Source organism: Chionomys nivalis, chromosome 11, assembly GCF_950005125.1.
Source record: "Chionomys nivalis chromosome 11, mChiNiv1.1, whole genome shotgun sequence".
Taxonomy (NCBI): Eukaryota; Metazoa; Chordata; class Mammalia; order Rodentia; family Cricetidae; genus Chionomys; species Chionomys nivalis.
In genome coordinates this window covers 2,270,441-2,291,625 of record NC_080096.1, presented here as the reverse complement: position 1 = coordinate 2,291,625, position 21,185 = coordinate 2,270,441, and the positions used below count along the sequence as shown (strand labels likewise).

At 52.7% G+C, this 21,185-nt stretch overlaps 2 protein-coding genes across 4 annotated transcripts; both read right to left on the bottom strand.

Annotated features, from left to right (window-relative positions):
- Positions 1-469: 469 nt before the first annotated feature.
- On the bottom strand, positions 470-3,913 carry Smim1 (small integral membrane protein 1 (Vel blood group)). Of its 3 annotated transcripts, XM_057784894.1 has the most exons (4): positions 3,849-3,913; positions 3,440-3,565; positions 1,539-1,657; positions 470-1,345 (listed from the first exon to the last, which is right to left on the bottom strand). In XM_057784894.1, the coding sequence occupies exons 3-4, from the start codon at positions 1,646-1,648 to the stop codon at positions 1,219-1,221; spliced, it is 237 nt and encodes a 78-aa protein (XP_057640877.1). In that variant the 5' UTR covers positions 1,649-1,657; positions 3,440-3,565; positions 3,849-3,913; the 3' UTR covers positions 470-1,218. The 3 variants fall into 3 exon arrangements, with proteins under 3 accessions (XP_057640877.1, XP_057640878.1, XP_057640876.1); XM_057784895.1 differs by lacking the exon at positions 3,440-3,565 and having other exon boundaries at positions 3,849-3,908; XM_057784893.1 differs by lacking the exon at positions 3,849-3,913 and having other exon boundaries at positions 3,440-3,669.
- Positions 3,914-4,698: 785 nt separating this feature from the next.
- Ccdc27 (coiled-coil domain containing 27) lies at positions 4,699-20,840 on the bottom strand. Its single transcript, XM_057785483.1, has 12 exons — positions 20,661-20,840; positions 19,899-20,025; positions 18,805-18,915; positions 17,887-18,041; positions 13,978-14,157; positions 13,245-13,337; positions 12,570-12,978; positions 12,126-12,256; positions 8,852-8,929; positions 8,399-8,611; positions 6,045-6,149; positions 4,699-4,821 (listed from the first exon to the last, which is right to left on the bottom strand). The coding sequence occupies exons 1-12, from the start codon at positions 20,838-20,840 to the stop codon at positions 4,699-4,701; spliced, it is 1,905 nt and encodes a 634-aa protein (XP_057641466.1).
- Positions 20,841-21,185: the final 345 nt, after the last annotated feature.

Sequence of the window (21,185 nt, the reverse complement as noted above, 5' to 3'; positions counted from 1 at the left end):
GGATTCCTGTGTTCTCGGGAGATGGCCCAGCCAGGAGGGGCACATTCCAGTATGGAGTCAAACAGGAAGAGCTGTGGAGGAGGCTCAGGCCTGCAGCAAGTCATGCCTGGCTGGGCAGCACTGCTGGCAGTCACCCACTGTTCCTTCAGTAAGCAGTGATTTGTCCACAGGCTCTATAAGGAGGGGGAGCCTGTGGAGAGGCAGCGAGCAGAGCACCAGTCTCCATTTTCTCTCAGGGCCATCCCTAAAGACATCCCTAGTTTGCTAAAGAATACAATGTTGTGCTGGGTGGTGGCGCACGCCTTTAATCCCAGCACTCGGGGAGGCAGAGACAGGCGGATCTCTGTGAGTTCGAGGCCACCCTGATCTACAAGAGCTAGTTCCAGGACAGGCTCCAAAAGCTACAGAGAAACCCTGTCTCGAAAAACAAAAAATCAAAAACCAAACAAAAGTATACAATGTTGTATGCCATGTGGCCCATGCCTTTAATCCCAGCACTCAAGAGAGAGGCAAGTGGATCTGAGTTCAAGACCAGCCTGGTTTACAAAGTGAGTTCCAGGACAGCCAAGACTACACAAAGAAACCCTGTCTCAAATAAAAAGCATACAATGTTGTGTTTGAAAAGGCCTCTGTGCCAAGCACAGAAACAGGTCTTCTATATGGGGCCCTATCTGTGTCCCCTAAAAAGAATAGGTAGGGGACACATCATTATTCAGGGCCCTCCCTGCACAACCAGGAATCTGGAAGGCCTAGAGGGCCAGGAGCCTAGCCCAAGGCCACAGGGAGGACACTACGGTGGCCTGCCTCAGTTACAGGCCAAGCCCTGGACTGAGGAAGATCTCGCCTAGCATTGGTCAAAGGGATGTGGACACCACAGGCAGCGCTCAGCCTGGGGAGGTCCCTCCAGCTCTACTGAGACTGAGCCTCATCCCCAGCATGTATGCAGCTGGCATTGCCTGTGCCCGGCTGTTGGAGCTGCACAGTGCGCGCTGGCATCTTCATATGCCCTGGGGTCTGTGTACATGGGAGGGAGTCCCAGGGGTGGGAGTGGGTCCCAGGGGTGGGAACAGGTCCCGGGTGGGGGGAGCGGGTCCGGGGGGGGGGCAAGTCCCAGAGGTGGGAGCAGGTGGTGGGGGGCGAGTCCTGGGGGAGGCGAGTCTCAGGGGGGGAGTGGGTCGGGGGGGGGGAGCGAGTCCCAGGGATGGGAGCTGGCAGCATTTATTTGCACTTGTGCACGTAGTAGCCAGTGACATAGCCCAAGATGAAGATGATCCAGAAGAGGGCCACTCCACCCAGCACCTTCATAGCGATCCCCAGCTTGCCTGAGCACAACTTCTGGGAGAGCCTAGAGCGAGAACCACCAGTGAGCCTAAGCCAGGGCTCCAGGGAGACCTGGATAAGTTTGGATGGGGAAGGAAGATCAGGGCCTCCTGAGTGCCCTGCTGGAGTTGGGAGTTACCTGTCCATCCAGAGGGACGGCCCAATGGTTGGACAAGGCTGGTCAGTGCAATGGGGGTCACGGCCTGTTGGGATTTTACCTCCTATAGCATGAGGGCTCCTCTGTGCTGGACATGGCAGTCATGCTGACTTCATCCCGGTTGCTGTTGTCCCACCTGCTGTAGCGGACACCACTCTCCTGGGGCTGCATGCTGTAGGCCTGCGGGGAGGGGGTACGGGGAGGCTACAGCAGTCAGAGTGGAGACAAGACAGATATCAGACCAGACTCCCAGAAGGGCCTGCTGCTGTCACGGAAGGGTCAGCCCAGAAGGAGGGGGCGGTGCTTACCTAGGTAACTAGAAACTAGCTCAGGGTCAGAGGACTAAGCAAAGCAAGAATTCCAACCCAGAGGGCAGGGCGGTCCCTGGCTAAGCCCTGACCCTCAGGAATTTGAGCCTCTGCTTTGCCAGCTGGGGCCTCTTCTGAGGGGTCAGGGGCTCTCCTCCCTTGCAGGACATTTATCAGGAGAGGCAGCCAGTGCCGCCCTCAGAGACCAGGAAAGTGTAGCTGCCAAGGACCCGATAACTGTCTTCCTCCCAGGCCCAGGCGATAAGGCCTGGAGCTGCCCTCCAGAGAGGCTGGCAGGGAAAGGGATGAGCAGTGGATGGTGGCTGGTACCGCCAGTCCAGCCAGCCAGGGAGCTGCTGGGCAGCAGCTGTCCTCTCCCCTCCTCCACCTGCTGCCCCTGAGAGGCGTCAAGCAGGGCTTCTGGGGCCCCTGTAGATTATAGATTAGCAGGAAGTAGGGGCCACATGAGTGCCTAGAGCAGGAAGGTTCCTACCACCAAACCATCCCTGACTCCTTCAGGGCCAGCCACCCCAGGGCCACAGACAGTGGGTTGGGAGGAGGAAAAGTCATAGTGACAATGTTGCCATGCATGGTTGCTCCTGCCTCCCTGCAGGTTTGCCTGCACTGGATACTTGACTAACCCTCTCATTTACCCTCTGACCTCTCCCGTGGCCTCTTGTTTACCTGAGGGGAACAGGGCACACATTAGAAGTACAGGCTGAGATAGGGAGAAGGTTAGGGTTCCTGTGTACTGGGCATCCAAGTGTCCCCTCGCAACACCCAGCTCCAAGACCCTGCCTCACAGCCGCTGAGTCCATGGGAAGGCAGCATGCATCCTAGATAACCCTGTGCACAGTGACCCAAAGGCACAGCAGGTCAGTGGGCTGCAGAAGACGACTACAGAAACCCAGGATGCCAGTCTGGCTGGGTGGAAGAAGGAAGGCCATCTTAACCACAAGTGTCTCCAGGTGGGGCCTCTGGCTGACTGCCAGGAGTGGCAAGCGTGACTGGAGTATCCTGTTTGTTACCTGCCTCAGACAGAGCACACCAGCTACCTGCACAAGGCTCAATCCCTTCCTCCAGGTGGACAGCAGGAGTGTTGGCTCCGGGTAGCAGCCACGCCAAGATGAGTTTGATACCCGAACCCCTCTTTTGCCATGCCACTGGTTGTGGGCAAAGTGCGGGGTGAAGCGGGATGCGGGGAGAGGAAGCTTTTGCTCTCTCACAGTTAAGAGTGGCCACCTCTTTCCTGCTTCTGCGGTGGCCGGAGCTGCTACACCACACATGCAGTCTAGACATCAATGCAACACTGGCTCTAACAGGACCGACTCTACAGCAAAACCTGCCCACATGTGGAATTTGGGGTATGGGAGTCTCCCCAATTGGTTCAAACCGGAGGTAGTGGGATCTTGTTATCTGCCAACCATCCGTGGCTGGACAGGCCACCAGAGAGCAATGGGCTCCTCGGGCCGGGGTCTCCTGGGTTTCGTGCACCCTGATCTGTACAATCGTCATAGACACAGTAGGAAGGGCCTACAAGGCCCCTCCAAACCCAGAGCCTCCCTGAAGAGGTGTGCACACAGGAGTCCAACATGCCATGCGGCTGCTCGTTAGACCCGTTTGCCTACAGAGTACCTCTGAGACCCCAACTTACAAAGGCGAATCGTGGTGGGGGCTGAAGCCTCCGGTGCCCAGGAAGGCTGTCAGGGTCTGGTCAGTGGATCCCACCTTCCCCCAGCAGGGTAAGCCAGGATGTAAGGTAGGGTTGGTGCCTGAGAGCCTTAAATAAAGAAAACAAAGGTGGGAAGAGGAGCAAATAGCTAAAGGAAAGGAAGAAACGGGCCCCAAGGGAATTCCTGGGTCCCGAACGAAGCTGGGCCGCCAGTTCCGGGCCTGATAGCCCTTGGTAGTTAGGCCTTATCTAGCCCTTCCCACTCCGGAATTCTAGGGCCAGGGAAGCTCTAGCCCCGGAGGGAGGACATAGGAGTGGTGGGGGCGAGCTGTCAGGTCCACCTCCGTGGGTTGCCACGGGAAGCTGCTAATCCCTGCTGAGTGCGTCTCACCTGCGCCCCTCGCCAGGGCCGCTGCGCAAGCCCGGGAAGCGTCTCCACAGCCCTGGGGGTGACGGGGGCGGGGCCCGAGGCTGGGGGCGGGTCTGAAGGGCGGGGCCGAGTTGAGGGAGGCACGGCTGAGAAGGGGGCAGTGGACTGGGAAGTCTGATCCAGATCGGGAGGGGCAGACCCCTCTGGCTGCTGGAGTTGCGGAACCGAGCCGGCCACCGGAGAGACCTGCAGAGGGCGCCAGGTCCTTGCCCAGCCTCTCAGAGTCAGGCTCAGAGAAGGCACGGTGTCCGGGCCTTCTGTTCCCCAGAAGGAAGACAGAGATGGTGCTCCTGCACTAATGCCGCCCAGTGCACGGGCGGCCGCAGGATCAGGAGAGTGTATGGCATAATATGTGTGTAAAGAGCCGCTTTATATTCATCAGGGTACCGGGGCACAGTCGTATGTGAAAACATCCTGACCACAGACGCCAGGAGGCCGTGGATTGGGAAGAGCTGTCCTCAGCCCCTTCACTACCTACCCCATCCCACGCTTTTCCCACCTTCCAAAGGGGCCCCAGTAGCAAGAGCATGCCCCAGGCAGAAGTGTTGGATCTAAGGGGGGGGGGGAGCGGTCTTTGGCCCTCTGCAAAGTGAAGCCTGGAAGAGGGGTCCTGGAGGTGTGGCTCTCCCCTACAGATGGGGCTGTGACGTGGGACCTGGCCCGTGAAGTTGTGGTGCAAAGGATGAGGCCCTGTAGGTTGCAAAGAAGATGAGACTGTGGCCAACTCTAAGGTTTAATTCTTTAACACAGAGCAAGACGCACAGGTCCTGGCCTCTGCCTGGCAGGCCACATCCTGGGGTCCCTGCCAGGTCTACTTGGGAAAGAGCTTCTTGAGCTTGCTGGGGAGGGAGATGTCTGACTGCTGCAGCGGGGGCACCTTGACGCCTTTTTGTTTCAGCTGGCTGTAGAACTCGCTTCTTTCTGTGATGATTCTCTGCACAAGAAACAGTCCATGGGTGGCCCCCGCCCCGCACCTTGGCCCCGCCCCCCCAGGACTTGCTGCTGCAGCAGGCAAGTTGGAGTGTGGTATCCCTGCCAGTGGTGCGGCTTCAGAGATGCTGTCCCAGGAGGCGAGGTGGGGGGATACACACTTGTCCCAGGAGTCAGCCCGCGCACCGAGCCCACCCCTTTAGTCAGTGTGGCACTGAAGGGAACCTTAGACTCCTAGAGACCAGAAGCTGTTTCGTCTCGTCGAGCAGGGCTTGACCAGTCTCTTTCCAGCCCTAGCCCTGTTCTCACTCCTAGCAGAGACTCAGGGCCTTGAGTATCTTCTCTGTCCTTCTGTCCCTCTTCTTCCCCACCAGCAGACACATGACCACAGGCCTGTCCCCACAGGTGACAGTGGAGTGACCCAGGCTCCTTCCCCAAAGCCGCAGGGAAATGCGAACGTGTTGGGTTCGCTGGGCAATGCAGCGGAACCTTGGGAACAGAGTGTCTGCTAAGGAGATGTGACCCTGTGTGGCTTATGACCCCAACCAGAGCAGCCTGGTGCCTCAGCCATCCCCAGGGCTATACCTTCAGGGTAGGTGGGTTCCTCCCCTTTATAAAGGGAAGGCCCTGTTATTCAGGGAAACACAAAGTAGCTAGGATTAGCACCGAGGGCTGGCAGGTGGTGACTACTCCAGTTCACAGGCACCAAAGCCTGCACCCCCAGGACAGCTTCTGCTTTGGGGGACTCTAGGTCCATAGGAGTTGGCAAGGCTGAGGCCAAGAGAAAGGAATCTGTGCCAGAACTCTGGCCCAGAAGCTTCTCTGGAGGGAGCTCCACCAAGGAAGCTGAGCTGGGCAGAGAACTTCCAAAATGCAGATAACTTGTCCCTCTCCCTGTGCAGGGATGAGCACCAGGATAACTGAGTGCCATCCTCCATAAGGCTGAGAGCAGCTCCATGCTAGAGCTATCTCCAAGGATGGGCTGGCCCTCTCTGGTTGAGCAGGGAAAAGGGACAGTCCTGGAGTTACAATGCATGGTGATACAGCTGGGATGAGAACCTGGTTTACAAACTGAGTTCAGACCTCCTCAGCGATGGGCAGGGGGAACACAGCTTGGGTCCCCTCCTCCCTCAGCCTCAGCAATGAGCAGTGGAAACACAGCTTGGGTCCCCTTTTCCCTTGAGTCTTGGGTGGTGGGCAATGGGGACATAGCTTGGGTCCTCTCACCTGCAGGGACTCCAGGATGTAGTTGTCAGAGAGCTCCGTGGACAAGTTCTTGGTCCCACTGACACTGTAGACGGCCTGGATGATCTTATTCCTTAGTCGCTCCAGCTGTGAAGAAAGGTGAAACCATCTCCCACTGTTACTAAGAATAACGCCCAGCACTGCCACCGTAAGCCCTGCAGGCCGGAAGTTATTTCTTGCTCTTGCATGTCATGGCTGGAAATGGGACTTGCCTAAGAGCTAGAATGTTCTGGATCAGATCCCAGTTTCTGAGTGGCCCCGCATTGAAGTACAGAAACTTTAGCATGGCAACACACTTATTTTTATGTTCTTAAACTAGAAAAGTGCACGTCTCCACCAGGAGTCCTTGGGAATTGAAACAGGGACTCCCACATGCTAGGAAGCTCTCTACCGCTGAGATATATCCCCAGCTCTGCATATGACTTTAAAATATTAGCACAGGGCTGGAGAGATGGTGCTGTGGTTAAGAGCACTTGCTGTTCTTGCAGAGGGACCTGAGTTTGGTCCTAGCACCCAACAGGACCCAGGACTCTCAGCTGCCTGTACCTCCAGCTCCAGGGGATTGAATGCATACAGACTGTATACACACAGACTCACACATGCACATACATAAAAATACATGCTTTAAAAATAAAAGAATGAGCTGGACGGTGGTGGCACACACCTTTAATCCCAGCACTTGGGAGGCAGAGGCAGGTGGATCTCTGTGAGTTCGAGGCCAGCTTGGTCTACAGAGTGAGTTCAAGGACAGGCTCCAAATCCACAGAGAAACCCTGTCTCGAAAAACAAACAAACAAACAATAAATAAATAAATAAAAGAATGACACAACCAATTATTTTAAATTTTAGTTTCCAGCTGCCACTGAAGACCTCAGCCTCTCTTTTGTTTGTTTTGCTTTAATTTTATTTTATGTGTATGGGAGTTTTGCCTGCTTGTACATCTGTGCACCAAATGCATGCAATGCCCACAGAGGCCAGAAGAGGGCATCAGACCCTGTGGGACCCGAGTTGCATGTGGTTGTGAACTGCCATGTGGGTGCTGGGAATTCAACCCATGTACTCTGAAAGAGCAGCAGCCAGAGCTCTTAATGACTGGGCTATCTCTCCAGCCCCACCTCAGCCTCTTAACAATTCACAACATCCCTTCTCTGTAGACTATCGGTTTTTAGACAGCTCTCTCTTATCTATGATATATACCCCTTCAACCTCCGCAACCAAAAAACTGCCATGGAGACCAATACTAAGCCAGTTAAAAACTCTAGTATAGATTGTGACAGACAAGATGGTTCTGTGGTTAAGAGCCTTGCCTGTTCTGCTCCTGCCTGAATTTGATTCTGTCTAGTTACTTTTCTATTGCTATGATAAGACACCATAACCAAGGCCACTTATAAAAGTGTTTGATTTGAGCTGCACATTTGGAGGGTTGAAGTCTGTGACAGTGCAGCAAGGGCATTATGGCACACACACCCAAGACCCACAAGTAGGAGGTAGAAGCAGGCACTCGGAAGGGTAGAGTCTTTTGAAACCCCAAAGCCCATCCTCCAACAAGGCTGCACTCCGGACTCCTTCCCAGGAAGGTCTACCAACTGGGGACCTTGTACGTAAACAATGGAACCTGAGCCTCTGGGAATCCTTCTCATTCAAACCACCACAGGTTATAGGCTCTTAGCACCCATATGGGGTGTTTTCAACCCCCTATCACTCCGCTCTGCAGGAATCTGAAGCTTCTAGCCTCGCAGGCACCTGTGCTCACATGTGCTGGCACCCACACACCACATACACATGTTTGTTTATTCCAGAGTGGAGCACAGAGTGGGCTCCTAAGGTCCCACCCCAGCTGAGGAACTATTGGCAGTTAATGACTGGTATGGGAAGGAGTCTTTGTGACCACTGACTGGGTGTTCGTGCCCCCCACTGTGTGACCCCACTGCCATTCACATATGGGCAGCACAAAGTGGACTCGACAGGTTATAAAAAAATCAGCTTAGAAAAGATAAAGAGGACTTGAAGCAGGAAGGCAGACACACTGGGGAGGGGCAGACACGGACATCATCACCCTCCTTCCTGCCTCTTTTTCTAGGTGAACCCAAGGTCCACTTTCTCCATGAACAATACTAGCTCCTGTCTTCTGCTTCCAGAATGTTCCATGAGCCTTGACTCCCTCCTCTACTACTTCACAAGCATCAGTTCTGTACTGCACGTTGCAATCTGAGGCAGAATGAGCCAGAGCCCTTGTCTGCTGGGCATATGGTCCATGTGGGCGGGTAGTGGGTAAGGATATAGGTGGTCATCAACATGAATCTGAATCCTCGGTGGGGGGCAACGGTGGGCGTTACCCTGGCCTGAAAGGACTCTAGGACCACGCGAGTCTGTTGCTCTGCTTGCTGGATTGTCTCATTCCGGCTCTGGAGATCGTTGTGAAGCTCTTTCCACCTCCTCAGGTGGTCCTCGTACAGGTCGACCTGAGCCTGCAGCTCGCTGACTTTGCTGTGCAGCTCCACGATGGCCTGATCGCGCTTGAGGAGCTCTGTCTCCAAGTCAGACACTTGCTGGGGGAACCAGGAAGGGCTGTGTTAACTGTGTGGCCAGAGCTGCTCCTGTGCAATCCTTACTGTGTCTTTCCAAAAGATGAGGCAAAGAGCCTCGGGTTCCTGCCACCCAGGGGACCCCCATGGATTAAGAGGGCCAGCTCCACTGTGAAGATGCTCCAACCTTATCTTGTCCATCATGGTACCCCAACCCACAGGACGATAGCCCAGCCCAGGCCTCAGCGGTGCCCGTGCCATCACCTGTCGGAGGATAAGGTTCTCCTTCTCAATGAGTCCCATTATCCCCTGTTGCTTCTTTTCCTCCCGGAGGCTGGAGAACTGCAGGGCAGACAATGGGGTCAGCGTGGGTCCCAGGCCCAGGACAGGTGGCATACAGACACCTGACCTGCCTCCCCGCCCTCCCAAGAAGAAAAAGCCATGGGTTTCTGCAGACGTGCAAGAAGAGAAACAGAGCCAAGGACACAGTGGAAAAAGGGAAACAGAGCAGTGGATAGCATCCAACATGGCAGAGCCAAGAAAGCCAGACGCTAAGCCCTTCACAGGGAAACCAAAGACAGGCCCTGGCCTGGCAGCTACCTGCCCTTTTATCCACTCTAGTAAAGACTAGTCATTTTCAGGCCTGGAGATGCCACCCTCCCATGTGTTGAGTGTGGGGACATCCTCAGCTTTCTGTCCTCCAGGCCCAGAACTGGAGCAAGAAACCTTTGCTTGTTAGCCAAGATGCTCTTTCAGCCCCCTCACTTTCAAGGAAACTGCCCCGGACACCAGAGGAGACCTCTACGGAAACTCTCCAGGGGCCACTCTGGAGCACAGTGTGGTCACCACAAAGTCCTGAGGCAGCCAGTTTAACAAACATAAGTAGTAGAGACCAAGGGGAGATTCGTCAGAAATGAAAGAGCCAGACGTTGAAACGTCAGTGACACTGTGATCCCAGGACAGGAAGGCAGAGGCAGGAGGATTGACATGAACATGCCTGGGGCTCAGTTCTAGACCTTGTCACAGATGGCGACAGCAAGCTCCCATCAATGCTGCCTTTGCAGGAAGAGAGGACAGGGCTCTTGTGAAATAGAAAGGGGATAGCGTTTGGAAAAAGAAGAAAAAGAACCTTCAAAGCATAGATGGACATTTCAAACATAGCAGAGCTGTGGATGGAGTTGAGGAAACCTAGGGGACAAGGAGACAGAAAGCTAAAAGAAAGGGCAGCTCACAAAGAGAGGGCCAATCCAAGTTCCTGGAGCTCCCTAGGGGAAATCAGAAAGGGAGATCGTGATTGTTTGGCTGGAGAGATGACCAGGTAGCTAAGAGAGCTCACTGCCTTTGCAGACAGCTGGAGATTAGCTCCCAGCACCATGTCAAGCAGCTCACTCCAGCCGTCAGGCTGACTTCTACTGGCCTCTGTGAACACGGGCACTCATGCACACACATTCCTCCACACATATATGTATGTACATACACATACATAATTTTTTTGCTTGTTTTTCGAGAGTTTTTCTGTGTAGTTCTGGCTGTCCTGCAACTCACCATGTAGAGAAAGCTGGCCTTGAACTCACAGAGATCCACCTGCCTCTGCCTCCCAAGTACAAGAATTAAAGGAGTGTGCCACCATCATCTTTACTTTAAAAAGTAAAATCATCTTTTTTCCCCTTCCTAGGCAGACCCATGTATGTCTCTCTTAGGGTCCTCTTTGTTCCCTAGGTTCTCTGGGGTTGTGACCTGGAGGCTAGATGTCCTTTGTTTTATGTCTATTATCTACTTATGAGTGAGTACATATTATATTTGTCTTTTTAGGTCTGGGTTACCTTGGTCAGGACATTTTTTCTAGGTCTTTCCATTTGCCTGCAAGAGCGTAGAGGGCAGAGGGGAGGAGAGAGGGAGAGAGGAGGAGTGGGGCAAAAAAAAAAAAGTAAAATAATCTAGAAAAGAATGTGGTTAGTTTAACTGCCAACCTGATACAACCCACACCTGGGAAGAGTCTCAATGAAGGATTGTTTGGATCATGCTAATCTGTGGGGGATTGGCTTGATTGTTAATTGATTTGGAAAGGCTAAGCCTGCAAATGGGCAGCCGTTCCCTGACTGGGGTCCAAGACTGTGCAGGAGCAGACAAAGCTGTGTGAGCATCCAAGCATCCACTCCCTCTCCTCGTGATTGGATGTTAGCTGTTTCTGGCTCTGCCTTGACGGACTATGGACTGGAACCGTGAGCTAAAGTGAACCTTGTACCCCTAAGTTGCTTTCTTTTCCTTTTTTGTTTTTTCGAGACAGGGTTTCTCTGTGCAATAGTCCTAGCTGTCCTGGAACTTGCTCTGTAGATCTCGAACTCACAGAGATCCACCTGCCTCTGCCTCCCAAGTGCAGGGATTAATGATGTGCGCCACCACTGCCGGGCTTCTCTAAGTTACTTTCTATCAGGGCATTTGTCACATGTGGCAACAGAACTAAACAGAACGAGGAAGTGAACAGCAGGGCACACAAAGATTCTAGAACACACGACACACTTCCAGAGGGCCACCCAGTGCCTGCCGCACAGTGCAAGGTGACTCACTTCCAGGCACTAAGGCACGGCTCTGCCAGGTCTCAGGATGCCCGGGACAGAGACAGGATCTGACAGCTTCCCAACAGATAACCTTAAGAACACACAGGTGACCTCAGACTTCCCACCAGCAGGCCTGGAAGTGACAGGAACAATGTCTTTGCCTTCTCAGCAGGGCAATGCTTCCGCAGCTGGGTGGGATAATGATTTCCAAACTGTGGTCAACCTGATGGTTATTAACGTGTAGAATTGAGGTGTTTGCAGGTGGTTTGTGTTCCCAAAGCTTACAGGCATACATCCTTTCTAGGGGAGAAAAAAAAACTAAAAATGCGTTGCACAGAAACAAGAAAGAGAAGGCCGTGGGTGCAGAAGCTTAAAACCATGACAGGAATCTCAGTGTTGTTTAGTGAACTCTTAATGCTTCAAGTGATTGCGGAAATGTTAGCACAGAATGGAAGCTGGGATACGATGACATTAGGCGAGCCGAGGACAGGGAGAGTGCCTGTCCCATTGGAAGGTAGATGAGGACGCTGGGGAAGAGGAAGTCATTTGATGATGTCACAGTGAAGATGACTCTATGAGGCGCATTACCTGATGCTATAGTGAAGTTTCCTGAAGAATTTGCTAGAAGACTTAGACGCCATTGCTATGGGATGGGGGCCATGAGAAGAGGCACTTGTGGAGTAGCCTGGGTAAAAATAAACTTCTCTACTTTATAACATGTTCTGTCTCAGGCATTTGTTAATAGAAGCGTGAGCAGGCCCAGAAGCTAAGCATATTCTAAATGTGGATAAACTCAGCCTAGGGATCAGGGGCCGGCAAATGTTTGGGAAGTAACCAGGGTTACCATGGCAGAAGACATAGGGACACAGACCAAAGGACAGTAGGACTGAGGCTGTCCACAGTCTGATAGGAATCTCGGCTCTACTGCCACTAGCTGGTGCCCTAGACTTGGTTAGCGGGGCTGCTGAGTGCACAGCCACCTTGTTGGTCATGGCTTGTATCTGCCGCTTTCGTTCACGGAGTTCCTTTTCCAGAAGCTCGTTTTCCATGGTGACCTTTCGCAGCTGAGACTCCTGGTAGTCGGTTTGCCGTTGTAAGGATGTGATGGCTCCTAAGAGCGAGGCGTGACACAGGCGGAGCAAGGCAGGACGCAGGCGGAGCGAGGCGGGACGCAGGCGGAGCGAGGCGGGACGCAGGCGGAGCGAGGCGGGACGCAGGCGGAGCGAGGCGGGACGCAGGCGGAGCGAGAGAATGAGGACCAGCTGTGAGCCCCAGGTCCCGAGTTGCTTGTCTGAATGCCCCGTTACCCTTTCTTGGTGCAACTCCAGGTGGAGAGGGACCTGTATCTCCTGCCTCTCCTGGGCAGGAGAGGCAGTGGAACTGGGCGCCCGAACCCATGGCAGCCGCCCCTTGGCCCTTCCTACCTGTGGCCAGGGAGTATCTGGTTCTGGTGAGTTCCAGCTCACTCTGGAAGTCCAACAACAAGCGCTCATACTCCTCCAGCTGGGCCATCAGCTCCTCCTCAAAGGATTCGGTCAGGGAGTACGACCTCTTGGGACCCTGGTCCTCCTCCTCCTCCCTCAGCTCCCACAGTTCTTCCTCCTCTACCACCGCCTCCTCCTCCTCTTCTAGTCCATTTGCTTCCTCCTCCTCCTCCTCTTCCTCCTCAGGGCCCTCTTCACGCAAAGTCCCCATCTTGCCCATGCTGCTCCCAGGTTTGGCAGTAGTTCCAGCCTCCTCCGGGGCCCCCTTGGGGCCCTTTTCCTCCACGACACTTCCTGGTTCCATCGGCAGTTCCTTGCTGCTCTCGGTCATGTTAAAGTCATCCTGCATCTGGGGAACAGAGAGAAAAGGGACTGGGCATTGACACAAATGTCCTTAGGTACAAGGGAGAGGTACCTCCGCCTCTCAGTACCTGTGCTCTTGGTGGGGGAGGGGCATTGATTGAGCTTGCCCTTTGGCCTCATCTGCATTTATGGAGGGCCAGCAACATTCAGGGCTGCAGGAAGGGGCACTGTGGCTGGGGCCTCCCTCCTAGCGGTCCTCTTCCCCTAGGAACATCTAAGGAGTGAAGCCTGGGGCTTCAGCCTGCTCCACACCTGCATCCAGGGCTGAAGCTCCTCCTTTTCTTTGTGTGGCGTCTTCAGCATGCTCACCTTTCCCAGCTTCAGCAAAGCCTCAAATGACCGATCCTGTCAGATGCTGCTATGAACCCCAAGCTCTCCAAACTCCCACAGGAGCTCCAGGTGATGCTGCCCCTGTCCCTCACCCTCCCGGAAGGGAACATCAGTATCTCCAAGCGGTAACCATGGCAGAGGGCAAGGGAGCAGTGCCATCCAGTAGAACAGGGCCATGGTCTGTGCGTGAGCAACTCTGGGGAGCAACGGGGCTCTGGGCCCTACCAGAACAGCTTCCCGCAAACACTTGGCACAGTGAGCATGCTTGTTTGTAGTTCATCTGCCTGCCCTGTCCTCTCATGCCTGCGTTAGAGCCCTTGGAGGGGATGGGGGAGCAGAAGTCCCATCTGTTCCGCCTCAGGCATCTATCTGTGTGGGCAGTTTTTCCCAAGGTACCCAGGCACTGCCCATGACCTCCAGCCTCCTCCCTGCTCCCACTTCACGTCTGCCCGGACAAGCACAAGCTGTTATCAGGTGTGAAAGACATCAAGTCTTGGACCAATTCGAGGACCATTCCTGGCCATAGGGTCCCGCCTCCCCCACCCTCTGCTAATGTCTGAGAGGGCAGAGCCTGCAGCTCATGGGCTATCTCAGTCCATGAGCTATCCCTTTGGACTATCTCAGTGTTCCCATAGGCCCCTGGCAGAAGGCTCACCGTCTTGATGGAAGAGGAAGATGGTTCTGTGCCTTTGCTTCTGAGGAGGGCCTTCAGTTGCTTCTTCAGGGCCTCCTTCTCCTTCTGGAGCAGCAAGATCTCCTGATCTTTCTTCTGCATCTGGGTCTCTAGCACCGAGAGGCGCCGGAGTTCTTCTCCCAGCCGGACCAGGGAATGATCCTATGTGGAAACCAGAAACGACTCCTGGGCCACCAGGCAAGGCCAATTGTCCCCATATCCCCTCCCAGCCACCCAGAGAACAGTAGTTCCAGACACTTAAACCCTAGGGCAAGTTTTGCAGCTCTTTATTGCAGCCATTCCTGGGGAGCCACGACCCGGGAGCCACGCCCGGGGAGCCACATCCTGGGAGCCACACCCTGGGATTCTACAGCTTTAGCATCTGTCCTGGGCATGGACCCTAAATCCTTGTGCAAAGGCATTTAGGTCAGGACCAGAGCCTGGTCAGCATTCCCGCTGTAATTCAGGATACCTGTAATCTTGGTGGCCCACATATTTATGCGGAAATGTCACCCAAGAGTGACCCCTCCAAACGAGCTTGTTAGGGAGCCCCTCAGTCTGCCTTCTCAAAATCTCAACTGTGTCAGTTCTTCAACAGAAGGCAAGTTAAAGGCATCTTCAGCTAACAGTTCCTCACCAGCAGATATGAACTCAGAGAAAGACTAAGGTAAGGCTTCCAGGCAGGAGGAACAATTTGGAAGGGAAGGCAACTAGAAACCTCTCAAGTTAATTGAAATAATGTCATAGGCTTCTGTGTATCCTATGGACTGAAGAAGAAACCACTTGAGAAGTTAGGAAACATTATGAATGAATGAAATTGAATGTGGGGCCATTGTCACACCTCAGGATAAATCTAAAACTGTGATGGAAGTAAAGATGTCTCAAGAATGAGTACTGGTTTTTTTTTTTCCTGAGACAAGTGTCTGTTGCTCTAGATGACTGTAACCAGTTCAGCCTCAAACACACAGAGATCTTCCCACCTCTACTGAGATTAAAGGGCTGTCCCACATGCCCAGCTCTTTTCTGCTCTTGCAGAGGACCAGAGTTTAGTTCCTAGAATCCATGCAGGGTAGCTCATAACTACCTGTAATTCCAGCTCCAGGGGAGCCAGCACCCTCATCTGGTCCTGAGGGTATTTTTTTATTTTATTTTTATTTATTAAAGATTTCTGCCTCTTCCCCGCCACTGCCTCCCATTTCCCTCCCCCTTCCCCAATCAAGTCCCCCTCCCTCATCAGCCCAGAAGAGCAGTCAGGGTTCCCTGCCCTTTGGGAAGTCCAAGGACCTCCCACCTCCTTCCAGGTCCTGAGGGTATTTGCACATGGAAGAAAGTCACACGGGGACACACACACTAAACAAACAAACAAACAAATAAATAAATGCCAGGTTGTGGTTTTGAGATTTTCTTATTGGGAGAAATATAAACAAATATAAACAGCCATCTTAGAGGCTGGAGAGATAGCTCCGTATTTGAGAGTATTTGTTGACCTTGCAGAGGACCTGGGTTTGGTTGCTCACATCCATATGGCAGCCCACAACTGTCTGCAACTCCAGTTCTAGGAGTCCTGGCCTTTTATGGTCTCCACAAGCACCTTACACCCATGGTGTACAGACTGTCAGGGACCTGTCCTGGCTGGGACTTGCAGAAATTCATTTGCTTCTATCCAATAGTGTTCTTCCTTGTGCATTCAACAAGTGTGCAGGGTTTCCCTTTTAGCCCCACTGGCTTTAAAAAAATGGATGGGAGCTGGGGAGGTGATCAGCCAGTAAAGTACTTGCTGCGCAAACAGGAAGACTTGAGTTTGATCTCTGGAATCCACGTAAAATAGGTGTTGGACCTGAGGAGATGTCTTAGTGGTTAAGAGCACTGGTTGCTTTTCCAGAGGACCAGGGTTTTATTTCCAGCACCCACACGATGGCCCACAACTATCTCTAACTCCAATTCCAGGGGTCTGGTACCCTTTCCAGACTACACACAGAGAACACAGATATGCATGCTGACAAAACATTTATACACATGAAATAATTTATTAAAAAGACAATACAAATAAAATCAAAATGGGAAGCTGTCTCACTCTATTAAAGCCAATAATTTAAAGTTAACCTAACATTAAAAAAGCCAGAAGTGGGGGCACACTTATATTCTAGCCCTGGGATAATGGACACAGGCAGATCCTTGGAGCCAGCTTAGTCTAATCAGTGAGATCCAGGCAAGCGAGAGACTCTGTCTCAAAAACAAGGCAGATAGCACTCGCAGGACAGCACCCAAGGTTGACCTTTGTCCTTTACACACACGTTCACATGCACACACATGCACCTGCACATGCGTGCATGAACACATGAATTCAAGACCTAGAAATAGTAAGCATCCATTTGAAAAAATCAGCACATCCTAAAGCCAACACTGAGAGAAAGCCTAGCACAGAGAAAGCAGCTGATCAGAAGGAGACACGACAGGAGCCAGAGGCTGAAGAAATGAAGAGGCCGCCACTGCAGGAGCCACAGGCCATGATGGCACCGCTCCCTGCTGCTGCACTGCATTAGGTTAGTGACACAGACTTTCAGGAGTCAGTTCCTACATGCCTGCTAACTGCAGGAAGCAGAAAAGGGGAAATGCCTACCTTGTAAAGACAGAAAACCTGTGATTTACTAAAACTTGTCTGTTTTGTAAGCATGGAATTCCAACTCACTTGAGAGGCCAAGGCAGGAGGATTGCAAATTCAAGGCCTGCCTGGTCTGTAGAGTGAGTCCAAAGCCATCCTGAGCAAATCAGTGAGACCCTGTCTCAAAATAAAAGATAGTAGAAGGTTTGGTGCTATAAGCACAGGCAAGACCCAGGCTTTGAGTCCCAGAGGGCAAAATGGTAGGAGAGAAAAACAAATGCTTCAGAGTTTGGGGAACAGTGATAACCTAGAATCTCCCAAAGCCTAGATGAAGTGTGTAGAACGAATTCTAATTAGTATTAATAATAAACACCCAGAGACAGATACTAGGGGATGTAAGCTGAAAGATCAGAGAAGCAGAGCAGCCAACCGCTAGAGAGTTCTTACCTCTACTAAAGCTCAGACCGAAGGGGTGACACCATTTCTCAGAATCTTCAGACTGCATCTCAGACTGAATCCTCAGACCACAACCGAGCTCCTTTCTCCTCCCACCTTATATTCCTCTCTCCGTCCAGTCATATCCCTTCCCGTCTCCACCTCCCTCATTCTGAGATTAAAGGTGTGAGCCATCACCTTTTGGCTCCGTTTCTCTTTTAGACTGATTCAATTTCATGTAATCCAGGGTGGCCTTGAAATCACAAAGATTCATCTGCCTCTGTCTCCCCAGGGCTGAGATTAGAGTCTGCCACCACTGCCTGGCCTCCATGGCTAACTAGTGGCTTAGCTCTACCCCCTGATCTTCAAGCAAGCTTTATTTGTTAGATCACAAACAAAATATCACGACAGAAGTGCTTCTGAATTTTTAAAAACAAGGTCAGAATAGCCTGGATGCCAAATTTCAACATAATTCTAAGACAAGTGAGTTGTGTTCTCAACTCTCACAAGCATCAACTTTTGCTTGTTTGTTATTTAAAGAAAGGATCTCACCAGGATGTGCTGGCTTATGCACAGATCTCTGGGCATTTGCTAGCCTCTAACTCATACTCACAGGGATTTCTGGGCTGAAGGTGTACAGACTGGTTGATGGCCACACACACTAACTAGTTCTGTGCGGATTAAAGTGCCACACGCCAGGAAGGAAGGAGGCAGAAGGTGTGTGTGGGAATCATTGGATTAATAGCAGCCAATGTAGGGTGTGTGGGTGTCGTTTTAGGCTACAGCTAGCCAGTCAGTAGAACAACAGTCCCCTAGGGCGTGGGCAGGATGCCGGACCAGGTGCGGGACCCTACCTTCTCATGGATGACAGAGATGTACCAGGGCATCCTGGTTCTCTGGGACCTCTTGACCATGGTTGGGCTGCTGGTGGGGCTCGTGGCCGGGGGCTCACTCCTCTTTCGTGAGTAGTTGAGCTCGCAAGCACTCTTGCTGAATGAAAAGAGGCGCCCTGTGGAGGAACACGGGCCAGAGGGCAGTTGGATTCTTCCCTGTGGATATGCAGTGGAATCTTTCATGATAATATCCACCCTTCCAGACCTTCCCTCAGAGGCCGGTATCTGTCCAGTCAGCTGTCATCCACTGCCAAACTAAAAGCTTAAAGTTTGTGTCTCCTCGACCAAAAGCCTCTGTATAGCCCTTGGAACCACCACATCTGTCCACACTCACCAAGAACACACTCAGGAGGGTGGCCGGGTATCAAAGTCCATATTCAGACCCCAGGGTGGAGGGACGAGAGCCTGGGGTTCAGGACAGGAAGCCATCTGCTACTGCTCTTATTAATCCCATGACCCAGTCCTCTTGCGCCCCAGAGTCTTGTTTTAGAATTTGGGGTTCTTCACCTTCTAAAGCCTGGAGGGAGTTGTTCACTACGGGTTATTATCTGAAACTATCACGTTTATCTCACCTTCTGGCAAAGGAAAGCCTATTTCGTTATTCAAGGATGTGGTACCCAAGGGGCTGGAAGGAAAGGGCACAAAGAAAGTAGAGGACACAGATTTCAGCTGCAGTTCAGCCAAAGACAAGGAACAATGGTAGTGTCTTCCACCAAGGAGAGAAGAGTCCCACTACAGCTCTGGACCTGGGTAGCCTGTGTCTCAGCGTTTCTGAGAAGCAGGCAATGCTAGGAAGAGTTCCATGAGGACACATCAGGCATCCCTGGGGCGCAGCTTCGTTGCCCAGGATGAAGGTGGAGACCTCCAGGATCCCCTTACCGTCCATACTGGTGGCAGAGCCCTGCCTGTCCAGGGGCTGGTCCTCGGACATCTTCCAGGTTCCGGAGCTGGTACATGTGTCCCTGGGCAGATCAACCGTGGTGGCAGAACCTGGAATGTACGAGGTGCCAGAGGTGACGAGTTCTCACTGTTCCAAGATCTCTAGGGTCAAGACTGACATGTTATCTTTAAACAGGAGGCCTTGAACAAGTGAGTCTTCCTGATGGAGGCACGGCACTGAACCCTGGGCTCCATCAAAACAGAGGCTTAAACAGGGTGGTGGTGGTTGGTGGTGTACGCCTTTAATCCCAGCACTCGGGAGGTAGAGGCAGGCGGATCTCTGTGAGTTTGAGGCCAGCCTGGTCTACAAGAGCTAGTTCCAGGACAGGCTCCAAAGCTACAGAGAAACCTTGTCTTGAAAAACAAAACAAACAAACAAACAAACAAACAACAACAACAAAAGATCCCATATGCTCTGTCTTACCCATCTGATCACAGTGTATCACCTGAGCAAACTGATGGAGGTGTCTATGAGAGAATGCAGGTACAGACCCTGCAGCCTAGACTCTGTGGCCCCTCAGTCCACCCCACAACAATCCCACAGCTTCCCTTGGGGAATAGAGCCTATGCTGGGCTATTGCTGAACTTCACAGACAAGTCCCCAAGTCATTGTTGGGGACATGGGACAAGAGCAGGTCACAGATCCAAGAGGTTGGGATGTAGCCTTGACTCTGAGCGATGTGCCCTGGGTAGGCACCGAGTGCTCTCCTGGGCTTCAGCAAAACAAGATGTAAGGCTTCTAGGAGTCCTTGGGGTGTTTGCTCCCACTGAAGTGTCTGTGGACTTAAGAGCCTCTTCACAGAAGTTTCTAGAAATTCCAACCCTCTCCTCTCCCACCCCAGCACTGCAACAGCAAAGCAAGAAGGAGCAATCATGAGTGTGAGGTCTGTCCTCACATCTCGCCATCCCCCAGCCTCTGTGCTCGCACAGACGATTTCAGAAGCGTCCCCAGAGGCTCCTTACAGGCTGAAGGGTTCCAGGAGGCAGCAGGTTGTTCCCGTCACCCTTGGTGGTCTGGGGGAGGGTGGTCTTACCCACGTGAGATACAGATGTAGCTCTGGTACTGAACTGAGGGCATCCAGGCCGCATGAGAAAGGCCTTTCTCATTTCTTCCATTTCAGACACAAAGCCATTAGGGCTATTGAGCTTCTTGAACTGGCTCTGGCAGGAGAAAAAGTGAGACCAGGGGCTTGGGCTGTGCCTATGGGATGGCTGCAGGGGCCCTGTCTGTGCTGTTACTTGTGGCAATGGGCTGCCCCTTTCCTGGCCAGCTGGAAAGCTTTCCCAGAAGGCTCTGCATTAGAGGCAACCCTTGGATGGGCTTTCAGCACCCAACTAGGAAGTCACCGAGACAGCCATCACCATCCCTGGCTCCCCTGGTGCATGGTGGGTGCAGGTAGCCTTTCCATCTTCCTCAGTAACACTCAGGACAGACGGGGTCTCTTTGCTCAGGGTTCAGAGTTGACTTCCTCCTTTGGGCTTGGCTGTCCAGACCAAGTAAGAGCCAAGGTCTGCAGAGGGGGAAGTCAGTGACTCCATATAGCTACCCCCAAGAAAGCCTGGGGGCTCTGGATAGGAGGTCATAAGTCCTTCGGGAAGTCAGGCAAGGCCAGCCAGGGCTCTGCCACACCAGAAGCAGCAGTCCGCAGGCCTCCTGGACTCTGTGTGGCAGATTGCCAATAAGCATGTGCCAAGCTCTGCTGGCTGCTAGCTCCCATGGGTCCTTGGCATGGAAGAACGACTAGCTCCATGGTGGCTGTGCCCGGAAGTTAGAGCTACTCCACCCAACTCCGTACCACTTTGCGGTAATAGCGACTGACGGCCTGGGCTGACTTGCTGGGTCTGTGATGGTCTTCTTGCAGCTTCCTCTCTAGACCATGGAAGTCTCGGTTGGCCATGCTCTGAAGCAGCACCAGGCCCTTGCTGATCTGAGGAGAAGCCAAGCTGAGCTCCTCAGGGAAGTTCTCCTTCTTCATTGAGAAGACGGAACCAAAGGCAGACGGTCACCCTGAATGACCGCACAGGGCCTATTGCTTCTGTGTACAGCGCCGGTTATGGAGGGGAAGTCAACCTTAGCTTGAACCCTCAGAGGGGTCCAAGCTAGAAAAGACAAGCTTCTAATGCTCCTGTCCTACAGGCTCCTGGGAGCAGTGTGTGTCATCACAGATGTCTCCATAGAAACAGGGCATGGTCATAGTCTCCTCAATTTTCTGCAATTAGGTAAAGGACTTGGCAAGCAGACCCAAACACCTTTCCCACAACTTCTCAGGAGGTCACAAGAGAAAAGGAAGTTGTCTGACCTCAGGGGCCCAGAATCCTCC

Bases quoted from the DNA above. Each gene is read 5' to 3' on its own strand.
- Smim1 (XM_057784894.1), bottom strand. From the start codon at position 1,648: ATGCAGCCCCAGGAGAGTGGTGTCCGCTACAGCAGGTGGGACAACAGC. The intron at 1,346-1,538 runs GTAAAATCCCAA...TTCTCGCTCTAG, and splicing joins GAGCCCTCATGCTATAGGAG to GCTCTCCCAGAAGTTGTGCT.
- Ccdc27 (XM_057785483.1), bottom strand. From the start codon at position 20,840: ATGAAGAAGGAGAACTTCCCTGAGGAGCTCAGCTTGGCTTCTCCTCAG. The intron at 12,257-12,569 runs GTAGGAAGGGCC...CCTCGCTCTTAG, and splicing joins CAGATACTCCCTGGCCACAG to GAGCCATCACATCCTTACAA. The intron at 8,930-12,125 runs GTGGCTGTGCAC...TCTGCCCTGCAG, and splicing joins TACAAGCCATGACCAACAAG to TTCTCCAGCCTCCGGGAGGA.